Source organism: Callorhinus ursinus, unplaced genomic scaffold (assembly GCF_003265705.2).
Source record: "Callorhinus ursinus isolate GAN/ISIS: 27379988/994484 unplaced genomic scaffold, GSC_fseal_2.0 scaffold42, whole genome shotgun sequence".
NCBI lineage: Eukaryota > Metazoa > Chordata > Mammalia > Carnivora > Otariidae > Callorhinus > Callorhinus ursinus.
In genome coordinates, this window is record NW_027397104.1 from 1,237,508 (window position 1) to 1,263,329 (window position 25,822).

General features: G+C 37.7%; 1 protein-coding gene across 2 annotated transcripts in view; it reads right to left on the bottom strand.

Moving 5' to 3' along the window:
* The window catches only part of RECK (reversion inducing cysteine rich protein with kazal motifs), a 73,825-nt gene that overhangs the window by 45,705 nt on the left and 2,298 nt on the right, over positions 1-25,822 (bottom strand). The window contains exons 2-6 of one of the 2 annotated variants that reach the window (XM_025852802.2): positions 15,166-15,224; positions 12,406-12,480; positions 11,462-11,498; positions 8,604-8,689; positions 7,164-7,211 (exon numbers count right to left, since the gene is read on the bottom strand). In XM_025852802.2, the coding sequence (XP_025708587.2) occupies positions 7,164-7,211; positions 8,604-8,689; positions 11,462-11,498; positions 12,406-12,480; positions 15,166-15,224 (305 nt within the window). Of the gene's footprint in view, positions 1-5,843; positions 5,946-7,163; positions 7,212-8,603; positions 8,690-11,461; positions 11,499-12,405; positions 12,481-15,165; positions 15,225-25,822 lie in introns of those variants that run through there. The other variant, XM_073881355.1, reaches the window with a different exon arrangement.

Genomic DNA, 25,822 nt, shown 5'->3' on the forward strand with positions numbered 1-25,822 from the left:
TCTCAGTATAGCATTTTATCAGGTATAAGCCTCCCATTCACAGTCTTCTATTTACCATATTCTGCCGATTCTTGGAGTTTCCTTAGCACTAACTAAAGAAGCTTTACATTTAGGTCCTGAAGGCTTTGCTCGGGCAAAGTACCATATTATTCTTCTTGCTAAATTCCCCAAAGCTGACTAACTACAACCTAGCCTATCACTTGACATACAAGATGGTCTACTCTATTCTTAGAACGCTGCAGAACAGATCCAATCACATGAGGCATCAGAGGCCTCTAGCTGTCCAGATAATCCTGCTGGCCCTGACATCCCTGCCTTCTTATCTCTAAATTTTTACAGCTACTTCTTCATCCCTTTCTTTTATGCTTCTGGCAGTAAATCTAGAATCAAGGTTAATTTGAGAGAAAAAGGAACAAAATAAAATTAATACATAGAAATCTTTAAAGCAGAACAATTTATTGTGACATTTCCTGAGAATACACTGTACAGCCCATGTAGACATATGTAAATATGTACCAAACACTGGCATCCAGGGATATGATAATTTGTGTTACAGGGGGTGGAGGAGAACCACATAAATATATATGTAATATATATATTTAATATAAGTATATTAAATATAAAATATAAAAATATAAAAGCAAATATGTATATATATTTGCTTTTATACACATAAATGACTTTAGGAACTGGGTGGCTATAGTACAGGAGGTTGAAAAGAGACTTTTAATTGTACACTGTTTTGAATTTTGAACATGTGATTATTCGAAAAATAAAAAGTAACACATACCTCAACCTTTGTCTTATGCACTGAGCTGTGTGTTGACAGGATGGTGCTGACAGAACTGAGTCTGAAATTCACAAGGCCGACCACCTTTGTTTTTGTGGTTCTTAGAGCCTCTTTTTAATATCCTCAGAGCCTTAATTTTATCTTAGCATTCTCACAGAACCAGAACCCCAGAACAGAAAATTATTTTAGTTTTGTTTAGCAACTGTTTAGTTTAAAACTTAAATGCCTTTAAGATAAAAAAAAAAAAGTGAGTCCTCATAAAAATACCTCCTACTGCCTTTCCTTTATAGTTTCTCACCTTCCTTAATGAAGTAACATCAAATAACTGGACTGAAAAAAAAGCCAAGAAAGAGAGAATTGAAAATTGTATTTCTAAAAAGAATATAAAGAAAAACATAGAGAAGGATCTGTGAAAGGAAGAAGAAACAAATAAAAATGTAAAAGTCTGATGAAAATCTGTAGCACTGTATTTCAGTGGCTCACTCAGCAAATGGAAAAGGTATTTATATTTATGATCACTACGTTATAAGAATGGCAGGAAAGCCTGACATAAAGGTTATGAAATAGATTTATGAACCCAAAACTAAAATTTGTGTCATCACTCTACAGCCATTGCCAAGTCTCTGGAAATTCATCAGCCTCACATGATAACATGATAACATATTTATCCTGACATTTAAGAAAGAAACTATAAACAACAATTTTTTTTTAAATCACCATTTTGGTGGCTAGAAGAAAATACTATTTTCAGCCAACTTGCAGACAAAGACTATGTAAAAAAAATTATACTAGACAGGGCGCCTGGGTGGCTCAGTCGGTTAAGCTTCTGCCTTCAGCTCGGGTCATGATCCCAGGGTCCTGGGATCGAGTCCCGCATCAGGGTCCCTGCTCTGTGGGAAGCCTCCGTCTCCCTCTCCCACTCCCCCTGCTGGTGTTCCCTCTCTCGCTGTGTCTCTCTCTGTCAAATAAATAAAATCTTTAAAAAAAAAAAAATGAGGGCGCCTGGGTGGCTCAGATGGTTAAGCATCTGCCTTCGGCTCAGGTCATAATCCCAGAGTCCTGGGATCGAGTCCCACATCGGGCTCCCTGCTCAGTGGGGAGGCTGCTTCTCTCTCTCTCTCTCTCTCTCTCTCATGAATAAATAAATAAAATCTTTAAAAAAAAATGATACTAGATGTCTCACAACTCACAGAAAATACGACTTAGTTCGTACTTTGGCTTTAATGAGGCAGTGTGCCCTAATATGGCTTGCTGATGGTTTACAGCATCTGTTCAGTTGGTGCCTACGTCATTCCAGCTGTTGAATATTTTGACTATCATCCCTGGTTCTAGTATCACACATCTATGAATCCATGTGGCCTGACCAATACTTCCAGGGGCCAAGGACCACACCTGTGAAAATACATGGAGAACCTAGAACTGAGCGTGCCCATGACATCTGGACATGTCCCGGTCAGAGTTATCAAGCCACTGGTTGATAATGGTGGCGCTAATCGAAAGTGTGATTCTATGGGGCGCCTGGGTGGCTCAGTTGTTAAGCGTCTGCCTTCAGCTCAGGTCATGGTCCCAGGGTCCTGGGATCGAGCCCCATGTCGGGCTCCGTGCTCAGCAGGAAGCCTGCTTCTCCCTCTCCCACTCCCCCTGCTTGTGTTCCCTCTCTCGCTGCCTCTCTCTGTCAAAATAAATAAAATCTTAAAAAGAAAAAAAGTGTGATTCTGAAAAAATACTCATCAGTACTGAAGGAAGTACTCTTTCTTAGGTACGGGTCAGAAAGAGAGAACTGCAGAGTTGGGAGATCATTAGCTAAATCTCCCATCCATTGCAGAAATCCCTTCCACAATATGTGAATCCAGTAAGCCCTTGCTTGAACATATCCACTGAGAGGAAGTTAGATCCCTTTTTCCTGGAACATCTCATTCCAATAGTCTTATTCAACACAGGTAGGGTCCTCCTAATCGGTATCTGTATCCTTCTCTTCTAGGTCCCTAAAAAAGCAATTTCAAAATCCAGCTCTCCACTTTTTTCGACACTTTCTCTTTCATCAAGTTTTCTTTAACTCTCAAGGTTCAAGGGTTACTTCATGGTTGACTTGGGCATGATCTTTCTCCTCCTCTTTAGTCCTGTATTTCTACCTACCTCTGAGATATAGGTTGTTACATTTAAAAACACCTAACCCTGGGTGCCTGGGTGGCTCAGTCGGTTAAGCGACTTGCCTTCGGCTCAGGTCATGATCCTGGAGTCCCGGGATCGAGTCCCACATCGGGCTCCCTGCTCAGCGGGGAGTCTGCTTCTCCCCCGACCCTCCCCCCTCTCATGCTCTCTCTCTCTCATTCTCTCTCTCTCTCATTCTCCCTCTCAAATAAATAAATAAATAAATAAAATCTTTAAAAAAAAAACAAAAACACCTAACACTAATATCCCTCAATTTCTTTAAACTCCCTTTCCAACAGAGGGGCTGGGGAGAAAAAAATAAAAAAATAAACTCCCTTCCCAACATATATGCTATTGTGGCTGTGTATTTTCTCTAGTTCAAAAACTGAATAAAAGGGGCGCCTGGGTGGCTCAGTTGTCAAGCGTCTGCCTTCGGCTCGGGTCGTGATCCCTGGGTCCTGGGATCGAGCCCCGCATCGGGCTCCCTGCTCCGCAGGAAGCCTGCTTCCCTCTCTCCCACTCCTCCTGCTTGTGTTCCCTCTCACTGTCCCTCTCTCTGTCAAAAAATAAATAAAATCTTTAAAAAACAACAACTGAATAATATGTTATTACTGTTTTCTACAATCTCTGTGTGTGTTTTAACTTAGTCACTTTGTATTTTCATCATTCTCATTTTCTTTTGCATCTCAAAAAAGATATTTTACAACTTCCTTTAAGGGTCCAGTATGGCAATTCTTCATTTTTGTTGTCTGAAAATACCTTTAATTTTCCCTTAGAAAATATTTTTACTGGATATGTCATTCTAGGTTGATAATTATTTTCTTTCAGAACAGTTTAGGTATCATTCCACTGTCTGACTTCCTCTGTTGCTACTGAGAAATCAGCTGTTAGTCTCCTTTGAAGGTAAGGTCTTTTCTTCCGTACTGCTTTTAAGATCTTGGCTATGAGGTGTGTCAGTAATGTATGGATATATATATATTTTTAATCCTGCTGGAGATTTGATGGTTTTTTTTTTTTAAAGATTTTTTTATTTGACAGAGAGAGAGAGTACAAGCAGGGGGAGCGACAGGCAGAGGGAGAGGGAGAAGCAGGCTCCCCGCCGAGCAGGGAGCCCGATGCGGGGCTCAATCCCAGGACCCCGGGACCATGACCTGAGCCGATGGCAGACACTTAACAGTCTGAGCCGTCCAGGCGCCCCGATGGGTCTTATTAAAGGCCTCCGTCCCTCTGTCCCATACTCCCTTTCCTTCTCCCAGCATTCCAGTTTGAACACTTGATCTCCTACATCTCTTAAACTCCCTTTTAGTCTGTCCTTCTGTGCTGCTTATCCATAGAATTTCTTCAGTTCTACCTCCTAATTCGCTAATAATTTTTTTAATATTTTCCTGAACATTATCTACTATAGTCAATCCACCATGTTAACAAATCCTTTTGATGGATTCTGCCTTCAAATCTCTGATTTATTCCTTAATACTTGGTTCTATTGTTATCATCCTAGTTTGGGGCCTTACCTGCTTTTAGCTAAGTTAGAGGAGTCTGTGGGATCTAAAACTTAGCATGCATACAATTAAAGCTTTAGTTTTCTAAAATATGGAGTCGTTATGTTGCTCTCCTATTACAGAATTTCCATCATCTCCTTCTACTTAATGATGGGCTGAGCCCTAAAACAACATCTTTCCAAGATCTGGTCCCACGTTGTCTATCCAACTAAGCACAGATTCTCAGCCCCAAACAGGCCTATTTTCTTTCTGTCCCCTGCACAAGCCATGTGCATTTTTGCTAACATGTTTTTGATCCACAGTCTTTTTACCAAAGTATGCCAGTTCTTTCAGGCCTTTCTCCTTCATAAAGTTTCCCCTGATAAATCCCAACATGCTCACTCTGCTTTCTGATTTCCCTGAGCCCTCGTGTGTGTAGTATTTATTTTAATTCTTCACTCAGATACAATTCTTCAGTATTTGAAGTTAAGTTATAAGTAGTCTTAGCTAGAATTCTAAGTTAGCTATAACTCCAAAGTTTATGCTTTCTATTATATAAAACTGCCTCTTACATTCAATAAATAATTGTTGATTTGCATGAGAAAAGGAAACATGCTATAAAATCAGACATAACAATGCTTTACAGTTAACTGCTTTATCTTAGCTTGGTTGGAACAAAATTTTTAAACTTTATTCATACAAGTAAATTTCTCAGGAAATCCCCTCAAAAGGGATTCTGCAGCAGGTTACCAGTAAAGATAAACATTAGCTCCTCCAAATGAAATTACTCACTTTCTGAATATCTAATCAAACTGCATAAAACCATGCTGCAGGGTAAATGCTAACCCCTATAATTTAAGCCTAAAGTAACAGCTTACACGTCTTGGAAGTTCACTCCAGGGATCACTCCAGTGTTAAGGAAAGGATACTAAAAGCCTAGTTTTATAAATTATTCTTATGTTGATAAACAACCAGTCCAGTTAAACTAGGTTGTATTACACCATATTTACCCCATTCACTTTATAACCAATAGTCATCATCTTTGGACTACACTTCAACAATCATGAGAGTGAATGTTATTTGGGGTTTATAATGCAGAACCCTCCTTCAGCATTAAAGTGCTCTTGTCTCTCTTTTATTTCTAAATAATACATGAGAAGTCAGATTGAGCCTTGAATTATCTTAAATAACTTAGAGAGTCAGTTTTTAACAGATTTATATTACATATGTATATTTTTCATATATATCATACTACGTATATGTATTTTACATATATATTTTTATATATATATGTAAAAGAACCCTCTTGGCATGTAGATTTTTGGAAAATAGTTGCTTAATTCTGGGCCAATAAAGGAGGACAGACTGGGAAAAGTAAACTATCCTTAGTATTTCTCTCATAGGACAGTGTTTATCTCTCTTACCTTTCCTGTCCCGTCCTTCATCAACACATACTGGCAGACTTCCTAGGGCAATGCAGAAATCCAGACAAGAGAAGGAAGCACACTAAAATAATGGAGGACAGGCTACAGGAGATGGACAGTGTCAGACATCATGTGGGAGAAAAGAAGGAATTATCACAGTTAGCCACTTTGTTCAAGAGAAACTAAAACTAGTTATTTCAAAGGTAGAGAGATAAGAAAAAAAAAGATCTTTTATTTCTTTGCAGCAAGGCTCCTTTTATTAAGAACAGAGAAGAGTTGCAGTTAATTTGGAAATGTGTCTTCAGAGAAACAGATATAACTTAGCAAACAGTACAAAGGGACAAAAGATAAATAAGATTTTTCCACTTTAAAAATATTAATCAAGAGCTATAATTATAGGCATTGAGAAAAGAAAAAAAGGCAGAACTATCATCTAGAAGCTGTTAAGAGAACTGTTCTATCTCTTCCAAGAGAATACAGACTATTAAAAGCAAGGAATCCCAATGTTCTAGATAAAAATGATGAATGAGGAATATGCATGTAAGTACCTTTAACTGCATGGTCTCACACTATGAAGAACAATAATGTCACATTTAACAATGGAGTTCTAGAAACTGAAGAAAGTAGTCCAATGAGGAGTTTTTCACATCAGGGACAATCTTCTGTACATATTTGCATGACATGAAATACCTCCTCTACCCGTGCCCTAGGAATTACCTCATCTAGATACAGCGCTTGAAATACTACCATTGGGAAATAAGAGTCCTTTAAGATTTAATACAGCCTTTGTAATTTAGTAATTTTTCCGCCAAATGCAAGAGCTAGGCAAGGTTGAAGCTACTCACACAGGCAGTGTGATTTTGTTTCTTTCAATTAGAGACAGTTTATAAAGAGGGATACCTGGATGGGTCAAGGTACAGGAAAAGAGGCAAAAAAGGATATGGAACCTAAGGAAAACTACTGTACGACCCTGGGTACAACCAGTTGCTATTATGAATACATTATAGGTTAAAGCCTCTGTATATGTGATTCAGGCATTTCTTAAAAAAATTTTTTTAACTTTAAGATTTTACTTTCTTAATTCATGTATAGCTAACAGGGCATTTCTTTAAAATTAATGCTCAATTTCAACAAGTCAATTAAAGTTGTGACATTTCTAAACAAGGTAAATGACAAGGCTATATTTTGTCAAGGCTATATTTTCTGCAAAGTAAAAGGCAATTTAATGTAAGAATGAATTCATTTTTAAATTTTAAGTGGTTTTATCAATTTTGATAATATCTGAATAGTCTATCCAAATTTGTTAAATAAAATGCATACCTCATATTCTTTTCTGCAAACTCTGGAGATATCATTTTTTGAAGATGCCTAAAAGATAACAAATTTCTCCATTAGTTTATTATACATGTTATTCAACACAGGACAAAAAGAACATAAATTAATATATGTTACTTGCTGGTATGGTATTCTTTATTTCATCAAGGAAAATCTTAAGCTCCAATACTTAAAAGTCCCTAAAATACAACAAACAAATTTCACGCAAGTTCTTTAAAACAAACAACCCCAGAAACCTACTCAATATGCTAAAACTTCACTCTTTTATGGCTTTAATCTCACATAATAACAGGTCCTGTTGTTATTTCAGAAACTAGATGACTTTGAAAGAAATATAAATCAGAGAACTTTTTTGTTAGTTGAATTCCACTCTGTAGCAAATTTTCTTGTGAAGCTCTGCCAAGGCATTTATATTTTGCTTTTTCTTTAACCCTTTATATTCTAAATTCTCATACTGATTTATGAGTCAATCTCCTCAGAAAAGATCCACATGTAATGAAGTGGGCAACTAAAGAGAGAAAAGGCTATGCTAGGCAATTAACAAAAGTTATTTTTATGTAATTCTCTTTATGTCCCCCTAGACCCATTACAGTTCAAATCCTCTGCAACTCAGCTTCATCTCAATGACTGGAGAAGAACAGTAGATTGCTAGGCTGTATGCTACTCAAAGAGTTTTGCTCAGACTAAATAGTACAGTGGTCTGTATGAAAGTAAAGATGCCACCATCTCTCATGTACTCTGGTCCAGAGACCAGTCATTAAAAGAAGAAAATAAGAAAAGGCTTTCCAGCTCTGGTTTCCAGTCTAACTAAATTTCCCAGTTAAGTCTACTCTCACCAGTTGGGAGTATGAGCAGCTAGGAGGCCAGTTTTCCCACAGCACTCTGGGACCATTATGAAAATACACAGAGTGAGGAAGAACTCAGGGGCCTAACTTGAATTGGACTGGAGATCTATCCAATCAAAGAGAAGTCACAGTTCACTGTTGGAGTCATGCTCACCTTAGGAGCAGGGAAGGGTATAAGAACATGCTCAGGGTAAACCCATGATGAAAGAGAGAGGGAAAGATGAAAGCTAAATAAGCCAACTGTGTCATCTGCTCTCATCCAAGCATACTCTAAATTTATACAACCATTTGGAATCACTCAGCATTGACTAAGTATGACCACAGGCAGAGTACAAAAGGCTTCAGTTCCTATAATATTCTTTCCTCTCTCTTGCATGTCAGAGAGGAGAATAAGAAAAGGCTGAAGGTCTTACATGCAGCAGCCGTACTGAGAAAGCAGCAAGTCTAAAAGGAATTGGTCTATGCAAGAAATGCTAAATTTGCAGCTTTTATGGGTCATCTCTCCAAATGTATGAGGTGGGCAAAGTCTAAAATATACACACAGCTAATACTCAAACTGTACTCCATGCTGAAGTATTACCTGCTTGCATGCCTGTCGACACTCCAAGGTAATAGCCAGTTCACAGCAGCCTAAGCCAACCCAGCCATCAGACTTCTTAAACACACCTTAAAAAACAAAATGTTCAAATGTTTTGGTCATAAGCAGTAACAAACACAAATGGCATGCCAAATTGGTTCATGGATCTCACTAAAAGTCAAAGCAGGTGTCCACAGGAAAACTAGCTCAGATAACAGGGCCTCAAAATTATTAAGGCCTTCCTCTCACCCTTACTCCCAGTGCTGTCAGTCTTCTCAGAGCCCGCACAACATAATTATCAGGTGCTTTGTTTTTTCTTTCTTTTCTCTGCCCCCCAAACTCTCTTTAGATCATTCTCACTCTTGGGTAGACAGCACCTCTAGAAGACACGCAGGTTAGGGAAAGCAAGGAGAGGCCTTCCTCACTTTTAGACTATGAATCAGAGGCAAAGATTCCAATTTAACTTAACATGCAAACAAACAAAAAAGGGTACAAGGATTATTACATTTAAAATATTAAATACCTAGAATAGCATTAAACCCATGATACTGTTTAGAAACTGATACTTAGTGAACAGACAGGACAGAAAGGAACATTTCCTGTGGGCAAGAACTGACTTTGATGAGTACACTTAATTATGGGGCAAAATGACTATTCTGTTTCAATTTATAGACAGCAGCTATTTCTCCAGCCAAATTACGGTAATATCAAAAGGTGATGCAATTATAAAAAGTGTCCTAATGAATTTTTTTACATTCATTTTTGCAAGTATAAATGTCAATGAATGACTCCTAGGATAATATTAGGAGACACAAGTAACAATTATAAAAAGAGGAAGGACATACGCTCATAGGCATATAGCACATTCCTCCTGATCTCTTTTCAGAAATACTTTAAGCTGCTTCCATGTAATACATACATCTGCAAAATCACATCTAAATTATTATTATTTACATTTGAAAAAAGTGTCAAGAATTTAATGCAATAGGTAACATAGTTCTCCAAATGAAACTAGGACTTAATATAACAAATAGAAGCATTCTGCTAAAAAAAAAAAAAGTAAACAAATGGCCTGCAGACAGACAAAGCTCTCAAAATTATAAACCACCCCAACTGTTAAAACTGGCTAGAAATACTGCATATCATAAGCTTCTGTATTCCTACATGTTTTAATGGTACAAAGGGTAATAGACTTCCATCTAACCCTTTGCCTAGTATAGTTTCCTCTAAATCTCTGCTGCTTACTGTTCAGAATCACTCACGTTTTCTAAATTATTTTGAATGGAATCAATGTAGGTCATAAATTTTGTGAACTTCTATACTATAATACAGTATATTGCTGTTTCCATACACCTAGTGGCCTCCTAGAAACTATTACTGTCCAACAAGGGTTTACAGTATTATGTACAAAGCACTCCATTAGGTATTATGTGGGTTATGAAATAGATAAAATATATGATTTATCCCATTATGGAGATCACATATGGAGATACCTCTAACAAAGATATAAATTATATATAAATAATTCCAGGACATTAGGTAGAGGGATAATTGGGAGAATAAGCAAGGATATGGGTAATTCCAAGAAGGAAAATAGACCAATTTGTTTGAAATACAAACTTCAAACAGTGTGAAAGCCTTTAGAGTTCAGAAATACATAAAATATATTTCCTTTATACTTATACTTCCTTTTTTTAACCAGGACTGGAAGCTTTAATCCTGGAAGACTATGAATGCCAGGTTAGGGAGTTTGGGCTTTATTCTAATGGAAGTGGATATCCCCCCTGAAGGGTTTTTTTTGTTTTTTTTGTTTTTGTTTTTGTTTTTAAAGAGCTGGGGAGGACAGCTATGATATGTTGAAAGACCAGCTACAAGGTTGTTACAATATTCTATTCCCAGAGAATAATAATAATGGCCTGAACTAGGAGTAGAGAGAACAGCTCCAAGATTTTACAAGGAGAGAGTCGATGGAGCTAAAAAGAAAAAGCAATCAAAGATAACTTGAGGGATTCTGGTCTAGTGTCATTCACAAGACAGGCACTTATGAGTTTGGTTTTATTTATTTTTTTAAAAAAGATTTTATTTATTTGACAGAGAGAGAGAGACAGCGAGAGACGGAATACAAGTAGGGAGAGTGGGAGAGGGAGAAGCAGGCTTCCCGCTGAGCCAGGGAGCCCGATGCGGGGCTCGATCCCAGGACCCTGGGACCATGACCTGAGCCAAAGGCAGACGCTTAACTGAGCCACCCAGGCACCCAATGAGTTTGGTTAAATTCATACTTCAGTTGTCACCAGGATGCAGAGAACCATCCTGGTGACGTGTCTAGAAATCGTGAGTGACAACTTAGATTTGAAGGCTATCTTCCCAGTGCTGACTAGTTAACAGTTCTGGGAAGGAAAGCAATTACCAGAGTAAGTGTGGAGAGAGAAAAGAGGACCATGCACAGGAATAACCAAGGTCCTTCTTGGGGGGAGGGGGTGGCAAAGAGGGAAGGTACGAGAGGATAAGGTCATGCATGAGGCTAAGGTGGAGTCATAAGAAGGTAAGGTTCACAATATCAGGTGCTGCAGGGCAGTCAAAGGGAATAAGTACTGAGAAAAGGCCATAAGATTTAGGTACCATGAGATCCTGGTGCTCTTTCAAAGACCAGTTTCACTAGAATGGAAGAAGTAGAGACAAGAGTACAGTTAATGATTGAGTGAATGAGAATAAACTATACATTTGAAAATTTGGGTGCCTACAAGAAAGAGAAGACAGGAACTCAAGGGGATACATTAAGTTACAGGACTATGACACAGATTTTACAATCACAAAGTAAGTTTTTAAAGATAAAATGCTAAATGTTACACTTCTTTGCTTACCTGGCAAAGATGAATTCATACAACTCCAAATTTCAACCTAAAATTGGAATCACCAAAAGGCTTTTATATAACCAGTTCCAAAATATGACAATTTATATAGAAATTATATACAGCTAATTTGATTATGTTTGTCTCTATATAGTCAGTGTTCTAAGACCACATGAGTATCAAGCAGCTATTCAGGGAAGAAAAAATAAAACTGAGTGCAAAAATATTGCTTGCTCTCTTCCCATTTTCCCATCTGAGAGCACTAACAATGAGTCTGGGTACTCAGGATGCTTACTGGAATCACTGTTTCTAAGCACAAAGAAGTGTCTGTAGAGCAAGTAAAGGCAAATGTGTCAGTCAGAATTGTTTAACTTTTCCTCCCTCACATAAAGCAAGCCACCACATCTAAAAAGTCGGTCTCATGTAAGCTCATATTCCGTAGCCTGGCCCACCAGTGTCCCAAACACTGAGGATGGCCCAAGCACTGGAGACATTTTAAGTTACATGATTCAGAGAGGCAAGCCATATATCTATAGTATACCAAAAAATGGGAAGATAGGAATAATGAGAAATCACACATTTCCCCTTACCCCAAATTTAACTTTTCAAATTCAAAATAAATGTAAGATTACAGTTATTATGGTTTTCATAAAATTATCAAAATAATGAATAAAATTCCAAATTCCAGCTAAACGGTTATAATGAAATTTAAAGACTGTAATACATTTATATTTAATATTATTTTTATACCTGTATCATGGGATAAATAATAAAAGATCAAAGATAATATTCTACCAGCAATTTGTGTGATCTTTTTAAAATACCTAGTTAAATCTAACATTTTAATTTGATCACAAACTCAAATCATTTTGAACATTTTCCTGAATCTAGAAGTTAGCTCATTAGATGGCTTCATTTAGACAAAAGCTTCCATAGTTAAGTTAAACAAGACCTACCATTGTTTCAGGGCAATAATCTGGGGCTCGCTGTAACAGATGCTTTAGTCGGGACTCACTTTTTGAGGAGAATATCTGGCAAAAAAAAAAAAGTTTTTGTGGCATTTAGAATTAGAAATAAGAAGAGGTAAAATTTGTTGTCTTCTATACTTATCAGTCGCCTAGAATATTTTCCAACTTCCTTTTATAAATGGAAAACCTTTGGAAAGATCTAAATTAAGCTGAGGTAACATCTCTTAAATGGTTTGTTAGTTTGGCAAATAACCAACAAAGTCCACATATGCAAGTCTAGACCCTTTTCTAATGACCAAAAATGGAAAAAAAAACACGCTTCCAAATCTGTTAGAGGACAAAGGAGAAAAAGAAAGAAAACAGAAAAGAAAAAAAGATAAGTTTATTCTAAACTGTTCTACAAACTACTTTTAGTCAACTGACAACAATGTAAAACAGATTATGTCATACCCTTGATATTAGTGAAGAACAAATCTGTGGATAGCATTATGGCATAAGCTTCCATAAAATACCAATAGAGACAAAGCCATTTTTAATAAAGATGCTGAGGAGCTGACAAGTTCATTCACCAGGCTAACTGGCTCTCTTCCAAATAGAATTTTAATTAATGCAATTACAATTTGATGTCTCAGTAAATTATAAGCCATTATATATGAGATAGAACTTCATGGTTACCTGCAAATAGTCAAGACTGTGAAATCCATGAATGCTAAGGACAATGAAAAAGGATTTATCTCCAGTTAGTTTTAGTAGCCATTTTTTCTCCCAAACTACCAACTATTGTTAATAAGTGACGAGAGCTAGAATATCACCATTTTGCAACCACTAGTGAATTAATACATTTAGGTAATTATCAATAATGACTATAATGTTAATTATAGCCATAAAAGAGACAGACACAATAATGTTATGAGTAAGACCTGCTGAACAAACAAAACGAAAATAAAGCAAAACCTAACCTGAATCTGATCAAGCCTCTCGACCTGTCTCATTAGGTTACTGTTAGCCATGTGTGGCTATCTAAATTTAAACTTAAATCAATTAAGATTAAATAAAATTTAAAATTCAGTTCCTCAAACTCTTTCTCTTTCTCCTTAACCTCTCTAAACACATTTCAAATGTTCACTTGGCACATGTAGCTAGTGGCTACCATACTGGATCACACAGATACAGAATATTTTCATCACTGCAGAAAGCTCTATTGGATAGCTCCGCTCTAAATCTACCTACCAATTACTAAGAAATATAGAGGAAAGGGGAATATATTAAATGATACCATGGAGTTGCAAATAGCATAATTCAGATTGTGAGAAACCCTACAGGGTAAATGACCAGATTTATTCATCAAATAAGCAAAGTCAGGAAAGCAGTGCTTCAGCTTCCTTATGATGACACCATCTAGGAGCCATTTTTGCTTTTAAAAGCTGTTGTTCTTACAATAAATTTGCAGAAAACTTAGTTTGCCATAGTGTTTTGACATGAATTCATGTACTTAGATGAGCTGAGTCACTGTTTTGTTTTATAATTAAAGAGTATCTTGCAAAATCTTTCTAAATTCATAATATTGTTTGAGAGGCACCTGGGTGGCTCAGTTGGTCAAGTGGCTAACTCTTGGTTTTGGCTCAGGTTGTGATCTCAGGGTTGTGGGATCCAGCCCCTAACCTAGCATCACACTCACACTCAGCAAGACGTCTGCTCATCCCTCCCCTTCTGCCCCTCCTCCCCCCCCACTCCCCCCCACTCCACCCCACCTCCGCTTGTGCACACATAGGCTCTCTCTCTCTCTCAAATAAATAAATACAATCTTTAAAAATAAATAAATTCATAATATTGTTTGAGAGAAGTTTTAATTCCAATTAGGTAGCTCTCTAAATTTTAGGAAGTGACAAAAATCCACATTACTGAAAACTCTTCAAAAGATACTTGAGGCCATTTGTTCTCAAGTGCCAAGGCCAGAACTGCACAACCAGGATGAGGAAAGAAGGTTAAGACTTTATATAAACAGGTATTGTGTCTCGGTGGAACTTGACTTAAAAGGCTCAATCAGAAAAATTCAAACCTACAGAAGTTTCAAGAACACCCACACAGTCTTCATCTAGTTACTCATTATTAAAATTTTGCAACATTTAATTCTCTCTACATATAGAGATATTATTGTTATTTTGATGAAACATTTTAGAATTCATTACAGACATGATCATTCATTCCAAATCCCAGCATGTATCTCCCAAGAACAAGGACACTGTCCTATGTCACCACAATACAATCACCAAATTTAGGATCATAGCACTGATTATTATAGTTCATATTCAAATTTCACCACTTTCTTCCAATAATGTCCTTTATAGCAACCTTTTTTAATTCCAGGATCCAATCCAAGATTGTATATTGCATTTAGTAGTCATATCTCTGTAGTTCTCTTTAATCTGCAAGTTTCTTAACCCTGACAACTTCGAAGAATACAGGCTGTTGTTTGAGGAATAGCCCTCAATCTTGGTTTGCCCTATTTTTTCCTCATGATTCAGGTTATGTATTTTTGACAGGAATGCTACTTACAATGCTGTGCTTCTTTTCAGTGCATTATGTCAGCAGACACAATGTGTCTGTAATGAATTCTAAAATGTTTCATCAAAATAACAGTGATGTGAACTGTGATGATTTGGTTAAGGTGCTGTCCAGCAGATTTGTCCAAAACAATTATACTTAATAAACAGTTACATAACCTCAACAATTATTATGTAAGCTTACCTGTTCACATACATCATGGCACATTTGGTTATCCTTTGAATGATTACAACACAGTGCACCTAGGAGCAAAAATAAACACCAGATGTTACCCACTGTTATATAAACAAGATGATTAAACTAAATCAGATGGCTATACAAAATATTTATTCAACAGATTATTATTATTCATTTTAACTCAACAAACTTTTACAAACTGAGGACAGTGTTGTCTGAGCACATGGTCCCTGCCCTCAAGAAGCTTGCAGGCTAACAGTGGAGACTGTCATGTGTACTTTCTATGTACCAGAATTTTACTAAGTTTTCTTTAAGCGTTATCTCATTCAATCCTTATAATTACCCTATAGGCTATATTCTATTATTGTACCTATAATGTATGACTAAGTGATAAAAAGGCAATGAATTTTGTTTTGGACATGTTAAATTTAAGGTTCCTATAGGACATCCAGATGGAATAGCAGTAAAGTCAGAAATCTAAGCCTGGATTGCAGGTAAAGCCAAGCTGAAAGATCCAAGTTGAAAATCATCAGCATAAAGGAGATATATGGAAACAAAAGACATTGCCTAGGGAGAGTTTCTAGTAAGAAGTCATCACAGCATCAAATTCTAAAGAACACCAAATCTGAGACATGGGAAGAAACAAGAAAAGACACTGAGATGAAACAGTCAGATAGGTAGGTCAGCCTCGAGAGAGTAGCATTACAGAAGAGGGAATACTTAGTGGCATGTACCAAAACATACAGGTTAGATTGAAGACTCAAAAAAAGGAAATGGATTTACTAAATAGGAGGCCACTTAGTAACCTTCACAGGGTACTTTCTGTGGAGCTAGAAGTGGATGATATTAAGGAGTAAACCAGAGGTGAGGAAGTATAAACAAAAAATATTGGCTCTCAGTAAGTCTGGCAGAAATGGGAGGGAAGGGGCACCCGGGTGGTGCAGTCAGTTAAGGGTCCAACTCTTGATTTCTGCTCAGGTAATGATCTCAGGGATTCAGTCCCTAAGGACTCCACGCTCAGCAGGGGGTCTTCTTGGGATTCTCTCTCTCTGTCTCTCTCCCCCTCTCCCCCACTCTGCCCCTCCCCTGCTCTCTCTCTCTCAAATAAATAAATCTTAAAAAAAAAAAAAAGAAATGGGAGGGGGAAAAAAAGAGCAGTGGTTACGGAAGGAAGGATGCAGGATCAAGGGAAGGAAAAATCCTCCATTTGCAGTTGGCCTTTGTCCCTGATTCCTGGGAGGAAGACTCTAATCCTTGGAATTTCTAGAGTAAGAGGTGTATCTTTGTTATGCTAATGAAGTGACCCCCCCCCCCCCAACCTCCCAGATAGCTTCAGGATGGGGACTGGCATGCCAGACAGACCAGCCCTTTGATTAGAAGGTTAGAAGGTTGGGACTTTGAGCTCCATGATAGCAGTCCAACCTCTAGCAAGACAGAGGGATGAAGATCAAGTTCAACCCATATGGCCAATAATCAAATCAATCATGTCTATGTGATGAATTCCCAATGAACACTAGATACCAAAGCTCAGTGGACCTTTCCTAGTTGGTGAAGACACTGATGTGCCAGGAGGGTGATTGATACACACTGATTCCGTGAGGAGAAGACACAAAAGCTCTGCATTTCCTCCCAGACCTCACCCTGTGTGTCTCTTCATTTGGCTGGTCCTGATTTGTATCCTTTATAATAAAACTGTAATCATAACTAGAGGGCTTCCCTGAGCTCTATGCATCATTCTAGTGAATTACTGATTTTGAGGTGGTCGTGAGAAGCCTGGATTTATAGCCAGTTGTTCAAAAGTGTGGGCGGCCTGGGGACTGCCTAAGTGTGGCTGGTGTCTGGGGTAAGTGCTGTCTTGTTGAGGACCATGCCCTTTAACTTGTGGAGTCTGTTCTAACTCTGGGTGGTTAGTGCCAGAACTGAACTTCCATACCACACAGTTGTGGTTGAAACAGAATATCGGAGAAATGAGGTGACTGCTGGAAAGGGATACGGGTTTAAGAAAAGGCACTGAGGGGTGCCTGGATGGCTCAGTCAGTTAAGTATCTGCCTTCGGCTCAGGTCATGATCCTGGGGTCCTGGGACTGAGTCCCGCATCGGGCTCCCTGCTTGGTGGGGAGTCTGCTTCTCCCTCTCCCTCTGCCCTTCCTCGTGCTCTCAAATAAATAAAATCTTAAAAAAGAAAGAAAGAAAGAAAAGGCATTGAGTTTGGGGCAAGGGATGCAAGCGATGCAACAGTGAATAAATGTTATGTTCTCTGACTTTATCAGGTTACAGTCTGATGGTAAAATGAAGTCTAGACAAGAGTAAAGGATATAAGGACACTAATAAATTATGAGGGAAGTTGATGGCCTCCATTTTCTCAGTGAAACACAGATTAGGTCTGAAAACAAAAAGGGCTGAGATGCAGTTGGGGACTTGAGGTGAAACTGTAGAAGTGTGGAGCAGTCACTTTGGAGAACAGAGAAAGTAGGCAACTATAAAGGTGTTTCTCAAACTTGTATTCTATTCACGAGTTGTTAATATCTACCCCTCAGGAAAAAACATTTCATGTTTAAATGAACTGGGAAATGAAGGATTAAAAAAAGTTAAAGAGAATTCCTTATTGCAGGACTTCACAAAGCCTTTAATATGTTTATACATTACTAATCTCCCAAAAAGAGATCTAAGTAGACAGACTTCTCAGAGCACAGAACACTTTTCTCATGCCACTTACTAACATTTCAGAATGCCAGTTTGGGAAACATCAAATTAGAGAAAAGGAAAAACATTGCCAAGTGGCATTACAGGCCGAGAAACGCATAAATGGGCTATAGAAATAAACAGCAGGGAGATGTTATTATTCTAGAGTGTACCTGACTGGAAAAAAGATACAGCTGGGTTGATCGGAGGCTGTCAAGAGACAAGATGAAAATATTACATTTCAGGCAGCTGGATCTGATACAATGGTTTAAAATATAAAAAATTTGCAACATAATTTCTTCAAATGCAATCTATATAATTTCAGTACACAAATTAGGTGAAGGCAGAGCTTTTTTGATTGAAGGTAGGATTTGTATTGGGGGAAAATGAATGAATAGATGAATAAACGAAGAGCTCTTTAGATCTCACCAACAAGCCTTCTACATTCAAAACTGGAAATTCTAGCAAAAGAAACAGTCCACAAAACCAAAAGACAACCGACAGAATGGGAGAAAATATTTGCAAACGACATATCAGATAAAGGGCTAGTATCCAAAATCTATAAAGAACTTATCAAACTCAACACCCAAAGAACAAATAATCCAATCAAGAAATGGGCAGAAGACATGAACAGACATTTCTCCAAAGAAGACATCCAAATGGCCAACAGGCACATGAAAAAGTGCTCAACATCACTCGGCATCAGGGAAATCCAAATCAAAACCTCAATGAGATACCACCTCACACCCGTCAGAATGGCTAAAATTAACAAGTCAGGGAACGACAGATGTTGGCGGGGATGTGGAGAAAGGGGAACCCTCCTACACTGTTGGTGGGAATGCAAGCTGGTGCAACCCCTCTGGAAAACAGTATGGAGGTTCCTCAAACAGTTGAAATTAGAGCTACCGTTCGATCCAGCAATTGCACTACTGGGTATTTACCACAAAGATACAAATGTAGGGACCCGAAGGGGTACATGTACCCCAATGTTTATAGCAGCAATGTCCACAATAGCCAAACTGTGGAAAGAGCCAAGATGCCCATCGACAGATGAATGGATAAAGAAGTTGTGGTATATATACACAATGGAATATTATGCAGCCATCAAAAGGAATGAGATCTTGCCATTTGCAACGACGTGGATGGAACTGGAGGGTGTTATGCTGAGTGAAATAAGTCAATCAGAGAAAGACATGTATCACATGACCTCACTGATATGAGGAATTCTTAATCTCAGGAAACAAACTGAGTGTTACTGGAGTGGTTGGGGGTGGGAGGGATGGGATGGCTGGGTGATAGACATTGGGGAGGGTATGTGCTACGGTGAGCGCTGTGAATTGTGCAAGACTGTTGAATCACAGATCTGTACTTCTGAAACAAATAACGCAACATATTTTAAGAAAAAAGGAAAAGAAGAAGATAACAGGAGAGGAAGAAAAGGGGAGTATGTCAGAGGGGGAGACGAACCATGAGAGATGATGGACTCTGAAAAACTGAGGGTTCTAGAGGGTAGGGGGGTGGGGGGATGGGTTAGCCTGGTGATGGGTATTGAGGAGGGCACGTTTTGCATGGTGCACTGGGTGTTATGAACAAACAATGAATCATGGAACACTGCATCAAAAACTAATGATGTAATATATGGTGATTAACATAACAATAAAAAAAATTAAAAAAAAAAAAACTGGAAATTCTTCTCCATAAAACAGGGTATAAGTGGGGCAATCACTCATGAGGCTTTCTCAGAATCCCTTCTCCTCTGCCGTGCCACATCATGCTCCCCCCCATCTTCTAAGATTCGAGTTATGTCCCCAGTCTCATTACTCATTAGAATGAGAAGGGCAGATAGGAAAAAGAAAAACAAAACAAAACCAAAAAAAGGCTCTCTTGTGTAATAATTGATGTGCTCTTTTGAAGTGCTGAAGAAGTTGCCACTTTCTACTATCCTCTAACACAAAGGTCATTTGAGGGCAAAAAATCCGGCTGATCATGAGCAAAGATAACTCAGGATAACATATGGTCCCAATAAGCACAAGCTTAGCAAAAAGTAAACAATCAGGCAGACAAGAGTCTGATTTGGGCCTAGGGATTTTTGAAAAACAGTTTCTTGGAGCAAAGGTCTATTTAGAACAGAAACAAAATGTGTTATAATTAAAAGTCCAATAACAATAGAAAGTTTTATTAAAAGTATAAATATAAAAGCCCATTTTTTCCTATTTAATAGTTAAGGTCAAATTTACAATGTAGTGACCCCTGAAGTTAGACTTTTAAAATAATTCTTTTTTTCATTAAGAAACCCAAAAGTTTGGAAAATAAGAAGAAAAATGATCTATACTCCCACTGTCTTGCCGGAACCTATGTTGACATTTTGACTTCCTTCTAGTCTTTCCAAAAGCCTTCTGATAACTCTGACAATACGTGATTACAGAGGGCAGCCCAGAGTCTTCTGGTAATAACTCCCTTCCCCCTCCCAATGGAGCATTCCTCTCTAATAGTACATTTCCTCCCTTGAGAGGGCTGCCACACTCCATGAACAGGCTAGGGGACCTATGTATGTTCCATCAAATTTTCCATACCCTATCCTTAACCTTAGCCATTATTATATTGGTGTACATTTTTCTTCCTTTGAAACAACAAAACTTTTTAGAATCTTTAACACATATTTTTCAAGAAATAAAAGTCTACAAATAGACATCAATTCATATGACTTCATTAAGAATGGGGAGAAGGGATTCAAATGCAATTAATGTGGCAACTAAAGGTCTTTGTCTTTTTTAGAGCTATTAAAATGAATTAATTGGGTCATTTAACAATTAGAGTGCAAAAAACTCTCCAAGGCCTAATGTTTTTACAGAAGACAATTAATTCTAGAAATGTTTTGTTTTTATAATTTGATTCTAATCTAATTTCTTGTTCTTCAAGAAAAATAGTTTAAAACACTGCTTACTCTCAAGAAATGGAATAGAACAGATAAACGTAAATTAGTTAAAAATAAAACTTGATATTGACATGATGAAAATAAAAAGCTCAGGTGTTATCTTCATTAAAGACATAAGGATGAGTGTCATATTTTGCACCCTATTCCAAGAGTCTATAATTATAAAATTAATAAAAACCAAAGAGATTGCTAAAAGCCATGTATATTGGCTTTAAGAAGGTATTAGTGGAACCTAGAAATAAGCAAGCAGAATTACCCAATAATTAGAAACATCAAGGACTAACAGTTTGGGCCACATGTGTACTAAAGATAGGCAAGTAAGCAGGAAGCACATGCTCCAGCCACAAGGGAAAAATGCAACTTCTAAGACCAACCAGCACGTAAGAAAACAAATACCCTAATCTAAAACTAAAATATTCATAGAATTATAGGATTTTTGAAGTTAAAAGGAATTTTGCCACAGAAACCTCCTAAAAGCTAAAATTCAATTTACTTAATGAAAAGCCATTCTTGCTTTCTTTTCTAAAGAAAATAAAGATTCCCCCTAATTAATGTCTTCCTAAAGAATTACTAAAACAGAATATGTATATCCCACACTGTTGAGGAGGAAAAAAACTAAATCTGAGCTGATACTGTAAAAGATCATTCTAAATAAAAAAGATGTCTTAATAATAAAAAATTAATCTTACTTTTAATCACATTTTTATTTTCAAAACAGCCTGGAAATTGACACTTTTAAAACATTTAAATGACAACTACATCTTCAACTTAAAAGTCCTCATTCTTGCAACTGTTACATTTATTCCTTTAAAAATACTTGGTGTTGGGGCCCTGGGTGGCTCAGTCGTTACACGTTTGCCTTCGGCTGAGGTCATGATCCCAGGGTCCTGGGATGGAGCCCCACATGGGGCTCCCTGCTCAGCGGGAAGCCTGCTTCTCCCTCTCCCACTCCCCCTGCTTGTGTTCCCTCTCTCGCTCTCTGTCAAATAAATAAATAAAATCTTAAAAAAAAATACATGGTGTTTGTGTTTGTATTACAAAATGTATCATCAGCTAAGGAAGAGCCACAAAACAGTAAAGTGACTACCCATATACCCACTACCTGGGTTCAACATTGCTAACATTTCATCATATTGCTTTATTTATCTATCTAGACAGATGTATTTTTTTTTCTGAATCATTGGCAAATTACAGATATCCTTCTCCATTGCTTGCCTTATACTACAGTGCCAAAACAGCCAATTATATTCATTTGATTCTATTACCAAAATGACTGCCAGATAGACCCTTCATAATGTCACTCTTCTAATAAAGGGGGTTTCCAAGTCTTGTAACTTTACCTTCCCTGACCTTCTATTATTTTTTAACAAGGAAAGTCTACAGTTACCTTGAACACAGCCTTCTGACAGAAATGTGTTTAGTGCCCTTTCCCTGCTGACCTAAATCCAGGATATCTTTCAAGGCTTAAATCCCACCTCAACTCTTAGTAAGAATTTCTTCTCCAATAACTCTAAGCCCTATTAATTTTTTGGTTATTGAAGGCCCTGATATTCTAGTCAGAACTGGCAACTTTAACAATTAAATCTTCTCTAATCACTTCATGTGTGTACTTATGGTATTCCCAGTTTGACTGTAAACTTCTTGTATCCATTTAACATACTGCTCAGCTCAAAAAATGATATTCATTGGTTAATAAGTAATAATTTCCTAATTATACAATGATTTTTATCAGAAAAAAAGTACAAAAAGTTGTATTTCTCCCACTGGGACACTTCAGTACCACATTTCATTTGGTGACCAACCCATAATTTAGCAACATATGAGGTTTTGGCCTAAGTCAAAAGATAAATTGGACCCAATCATATATTCAGGCACAGAAGTGTGCAGCCAGGTGGTGGTGGACCCTGGAAACATAAGGTCAAGAAGAGCTGTGGCTAGGGAAGCTGAAGTTTCATGGTAGCCCAGAAATGATGAGTAAAAAGAGGAAGCTGATTGGTGGAGAGTGGGAAATGCAAGAGATGCACAGAGAAGTTATGGAAGGTAGAGAGAGACTATCTCTAACAGTAATTTTGGCTCCTGGCAGCTTTCTGGTTCCCACAGCAGTCCCTGAGTCTGCTTTGCTGAATTTCCTACCTTTGGATTTCTATGTGCTTCCCTGTTAGATGTTACATACTAGCCCACTAATCCTGAGCTACCTTGGTTTCTGTTCCCTTAGGGGGTCAAAAGAGCCATAACCTAGACATTCATCATTCTGAAACAACTAAAGCAAATGACTCTTGTAAGGTCCTCCCCAAAGAGGCTAACAGCCAGTATTTTTGCTTTGTCTATTCTACACTGTAGGCCCCCCATCTATAAAACAAGGAATCTAAAAGTATAAATGTCTGGCACCCAGTGGTATATTCCATGATCAGATAGTTTCTCTTTATACTCACTTTTCTTGACATCTTTTTCATGTTATTTGTGTGCTTTACAGCATCCATCATATTATGTGCCATATACTGAACTAAATCACATTTTTCCTCAGATATATTCTTCATATTTAGAATATAAATGGATATGTACTAATACAACCACATAATGTTAGCAATGAAGATATATATATGATACTTAATGTCTGAATTTCCTACTAAATAAAAAACCCCATGAAAGCAGAGACCATGTCTGTTTTTGCTTACCCCTTTATACCTTGCACCTATCACAGTATCTGGCACTATTAACAGCTTAACAAATATTTGCTGAATGGATTACTGACAGGTATGAAATGGACCTAGAGCAGTTATCACTAATACCCATCTTAAACATACACAAAAATGGAACTTTTGATGCTCTTCTTGGCTCACCTTGCCAACCTTCCTCCAATCTGTGCTCCTCCCCATCTTCCAGACTTCAGTAAATGGCATTTTTTACTAAACTGCCCAAGGTAAAAATCTACAAGTAATCTTTAATTTCTCCTTCCCTCACTTCCCACATCTGATCCATCAGTGGTATCCTGAATCTCTCCTCTTTTATCTCCACCACCACTTCACTGTAAATCACCACTATCTCCTGCTTCGCCTACTACAGAGGGCTTCTTCCAGTCGACCTGCTGTTACTCCTACTCCACTACAATCACTTTTTTTCATTCAGCAGCCAGAGTGATCTAAAATATAAATCAAAGCTTACATCTCTTACATAATAGTCTATTGGTTTCTTTCTGCACAAGGAATAAAATTCATAATCCTCATGTGGCTTTTTGCAAGGCTCAGTACTGTTAGCCCTAGCCTACTCTCCTGCTCACCATGTTGCAACCATACTGGTTCCTTCTTGCCTTTGGGCCTCTGCACTTTCTGGTCCCTATTCCCGTCTTAGACCTGCAGTCTTCAGATTTTGTTTCTGAACTTTATCTTCCCAAAGAGGCCTCTCTTGTCATCACTATGTAAAGAAGCCCCCCTCCCCACCCACAATTCTGTTATCAGCTGGTTTCCTTCACAGCATACTTATCACTATCAAAAACCATTTTATTTATCTGTTTATTGTCTATCTTTCCTCTGGTAGAATGTAAGCTCCTTGAGAGAAGCAATCCTGTACTTAGAACAGTGCCTGACATCTAGCAAGCACTCAATACTTTTTTTTGAATAAACAAACCTCTGTGGGATGTTTTGCTCTTTAAAAACCACATTTAAATTGTATAAAAACCACCTCCTTGACATCGTCCCATTTTCTTCTAGAAGAGGCACACAGTGAAAAGTATGGTTATTGAGATTGCTTAAATCTGTGGATATGACACAAGAACTCTGAGCAGCATACCAGAATAAACTGTCATATCTGCTCTATCACCAATCCTAGCTCTTTCCACAATGTGGGCCAAGATACGTCTTTGGGAAGAGAATCTGCTTTTTATTACTTTCCTCCAGATAGACGTTTGCTTTTTCTAACTTAAAATTCATTACATTCTTTTTCAGGATTCTAGGCTGACTATTACATAATTCCTTAAATGTCAACTTATTGAAATTTAGCCCTTAATGTTTCATCTTTCCTTTTTTGTAACATTACAAAACATCTTAAATAGAAACAGAGCTACTATCAGACACCATGACACACAGATCCTGAGAACAGCATAGGGTCCCATCCCATCCTTCAAAGTGAACATCAGAAATGGCGGGGGTGGAGGGTGGGGAGGCGGTGCTAGGACTGGAAAGTACACTGGGATAGGAAGAGTGGCATTACACCAATGTAGAAGGTGTGCCCAAACTTCACAAGAGATAATAATCTCTGAGCTAGTAATATCATTCCCTCACCTCCCCCAGTAATAGCAATAAAAATCTCTAAGAACAGATAAGACTTCTAAGTAAAGCCTTATACCAGAGGATATATAGGAATACCCAGACTTGGAGAGGAAAAAGAAGACTGTCTGATCAGCAATAAAAGCCAGACCTTCACTGAAATAAAATTTAATATTCTGTTCTCAATTTTTATTTAGGATTGAAGAACTTTTTCCACACTTTCTACAAAATCACAATGGAAGCTTTTGTCCATTGTATTACTCAATGTCCTTTATGTAAGGACCAGGCAATAAATGCTTCCTAGAACTTAGAACAAGGGACAAATCTCACTTTTAGATCAAACTTGGAATTTTTCTTTTTATCAAACAACGCAAACTATATGTTGTCATGGATTTTTAGAGCTGGAAGGGCCTTTAGAAATTATCTAGGCCCAGCATTTTCTAGTGTCCTTTAGGTATCATGAACAAAAAGAGTTCATAAGCAAACAAGCTTCTTTCTTTCTATAATAATTTTATTGAAATATAAATCATTAATTAAGCTAAGTTAAATTAAGCAAGGAGGCCATTAGACTGAGGTGGTTTTAATGCCCTGATAGCCTACTTAAGCAAACCAAAACCTAAGCCTATAATGCCTCAAGGTTAAGAAATTGAAACCTAAGGACAACCAATCACAAACAGCCATCTAGGCTTTCCCAATAAGGCATCCACTTAAGCTACAGCCAATCAAGTAATTTCCTTGCTTTGCTTCTACCTCTTCTCTATCAAAATCTTTCCACTAGCTCCTG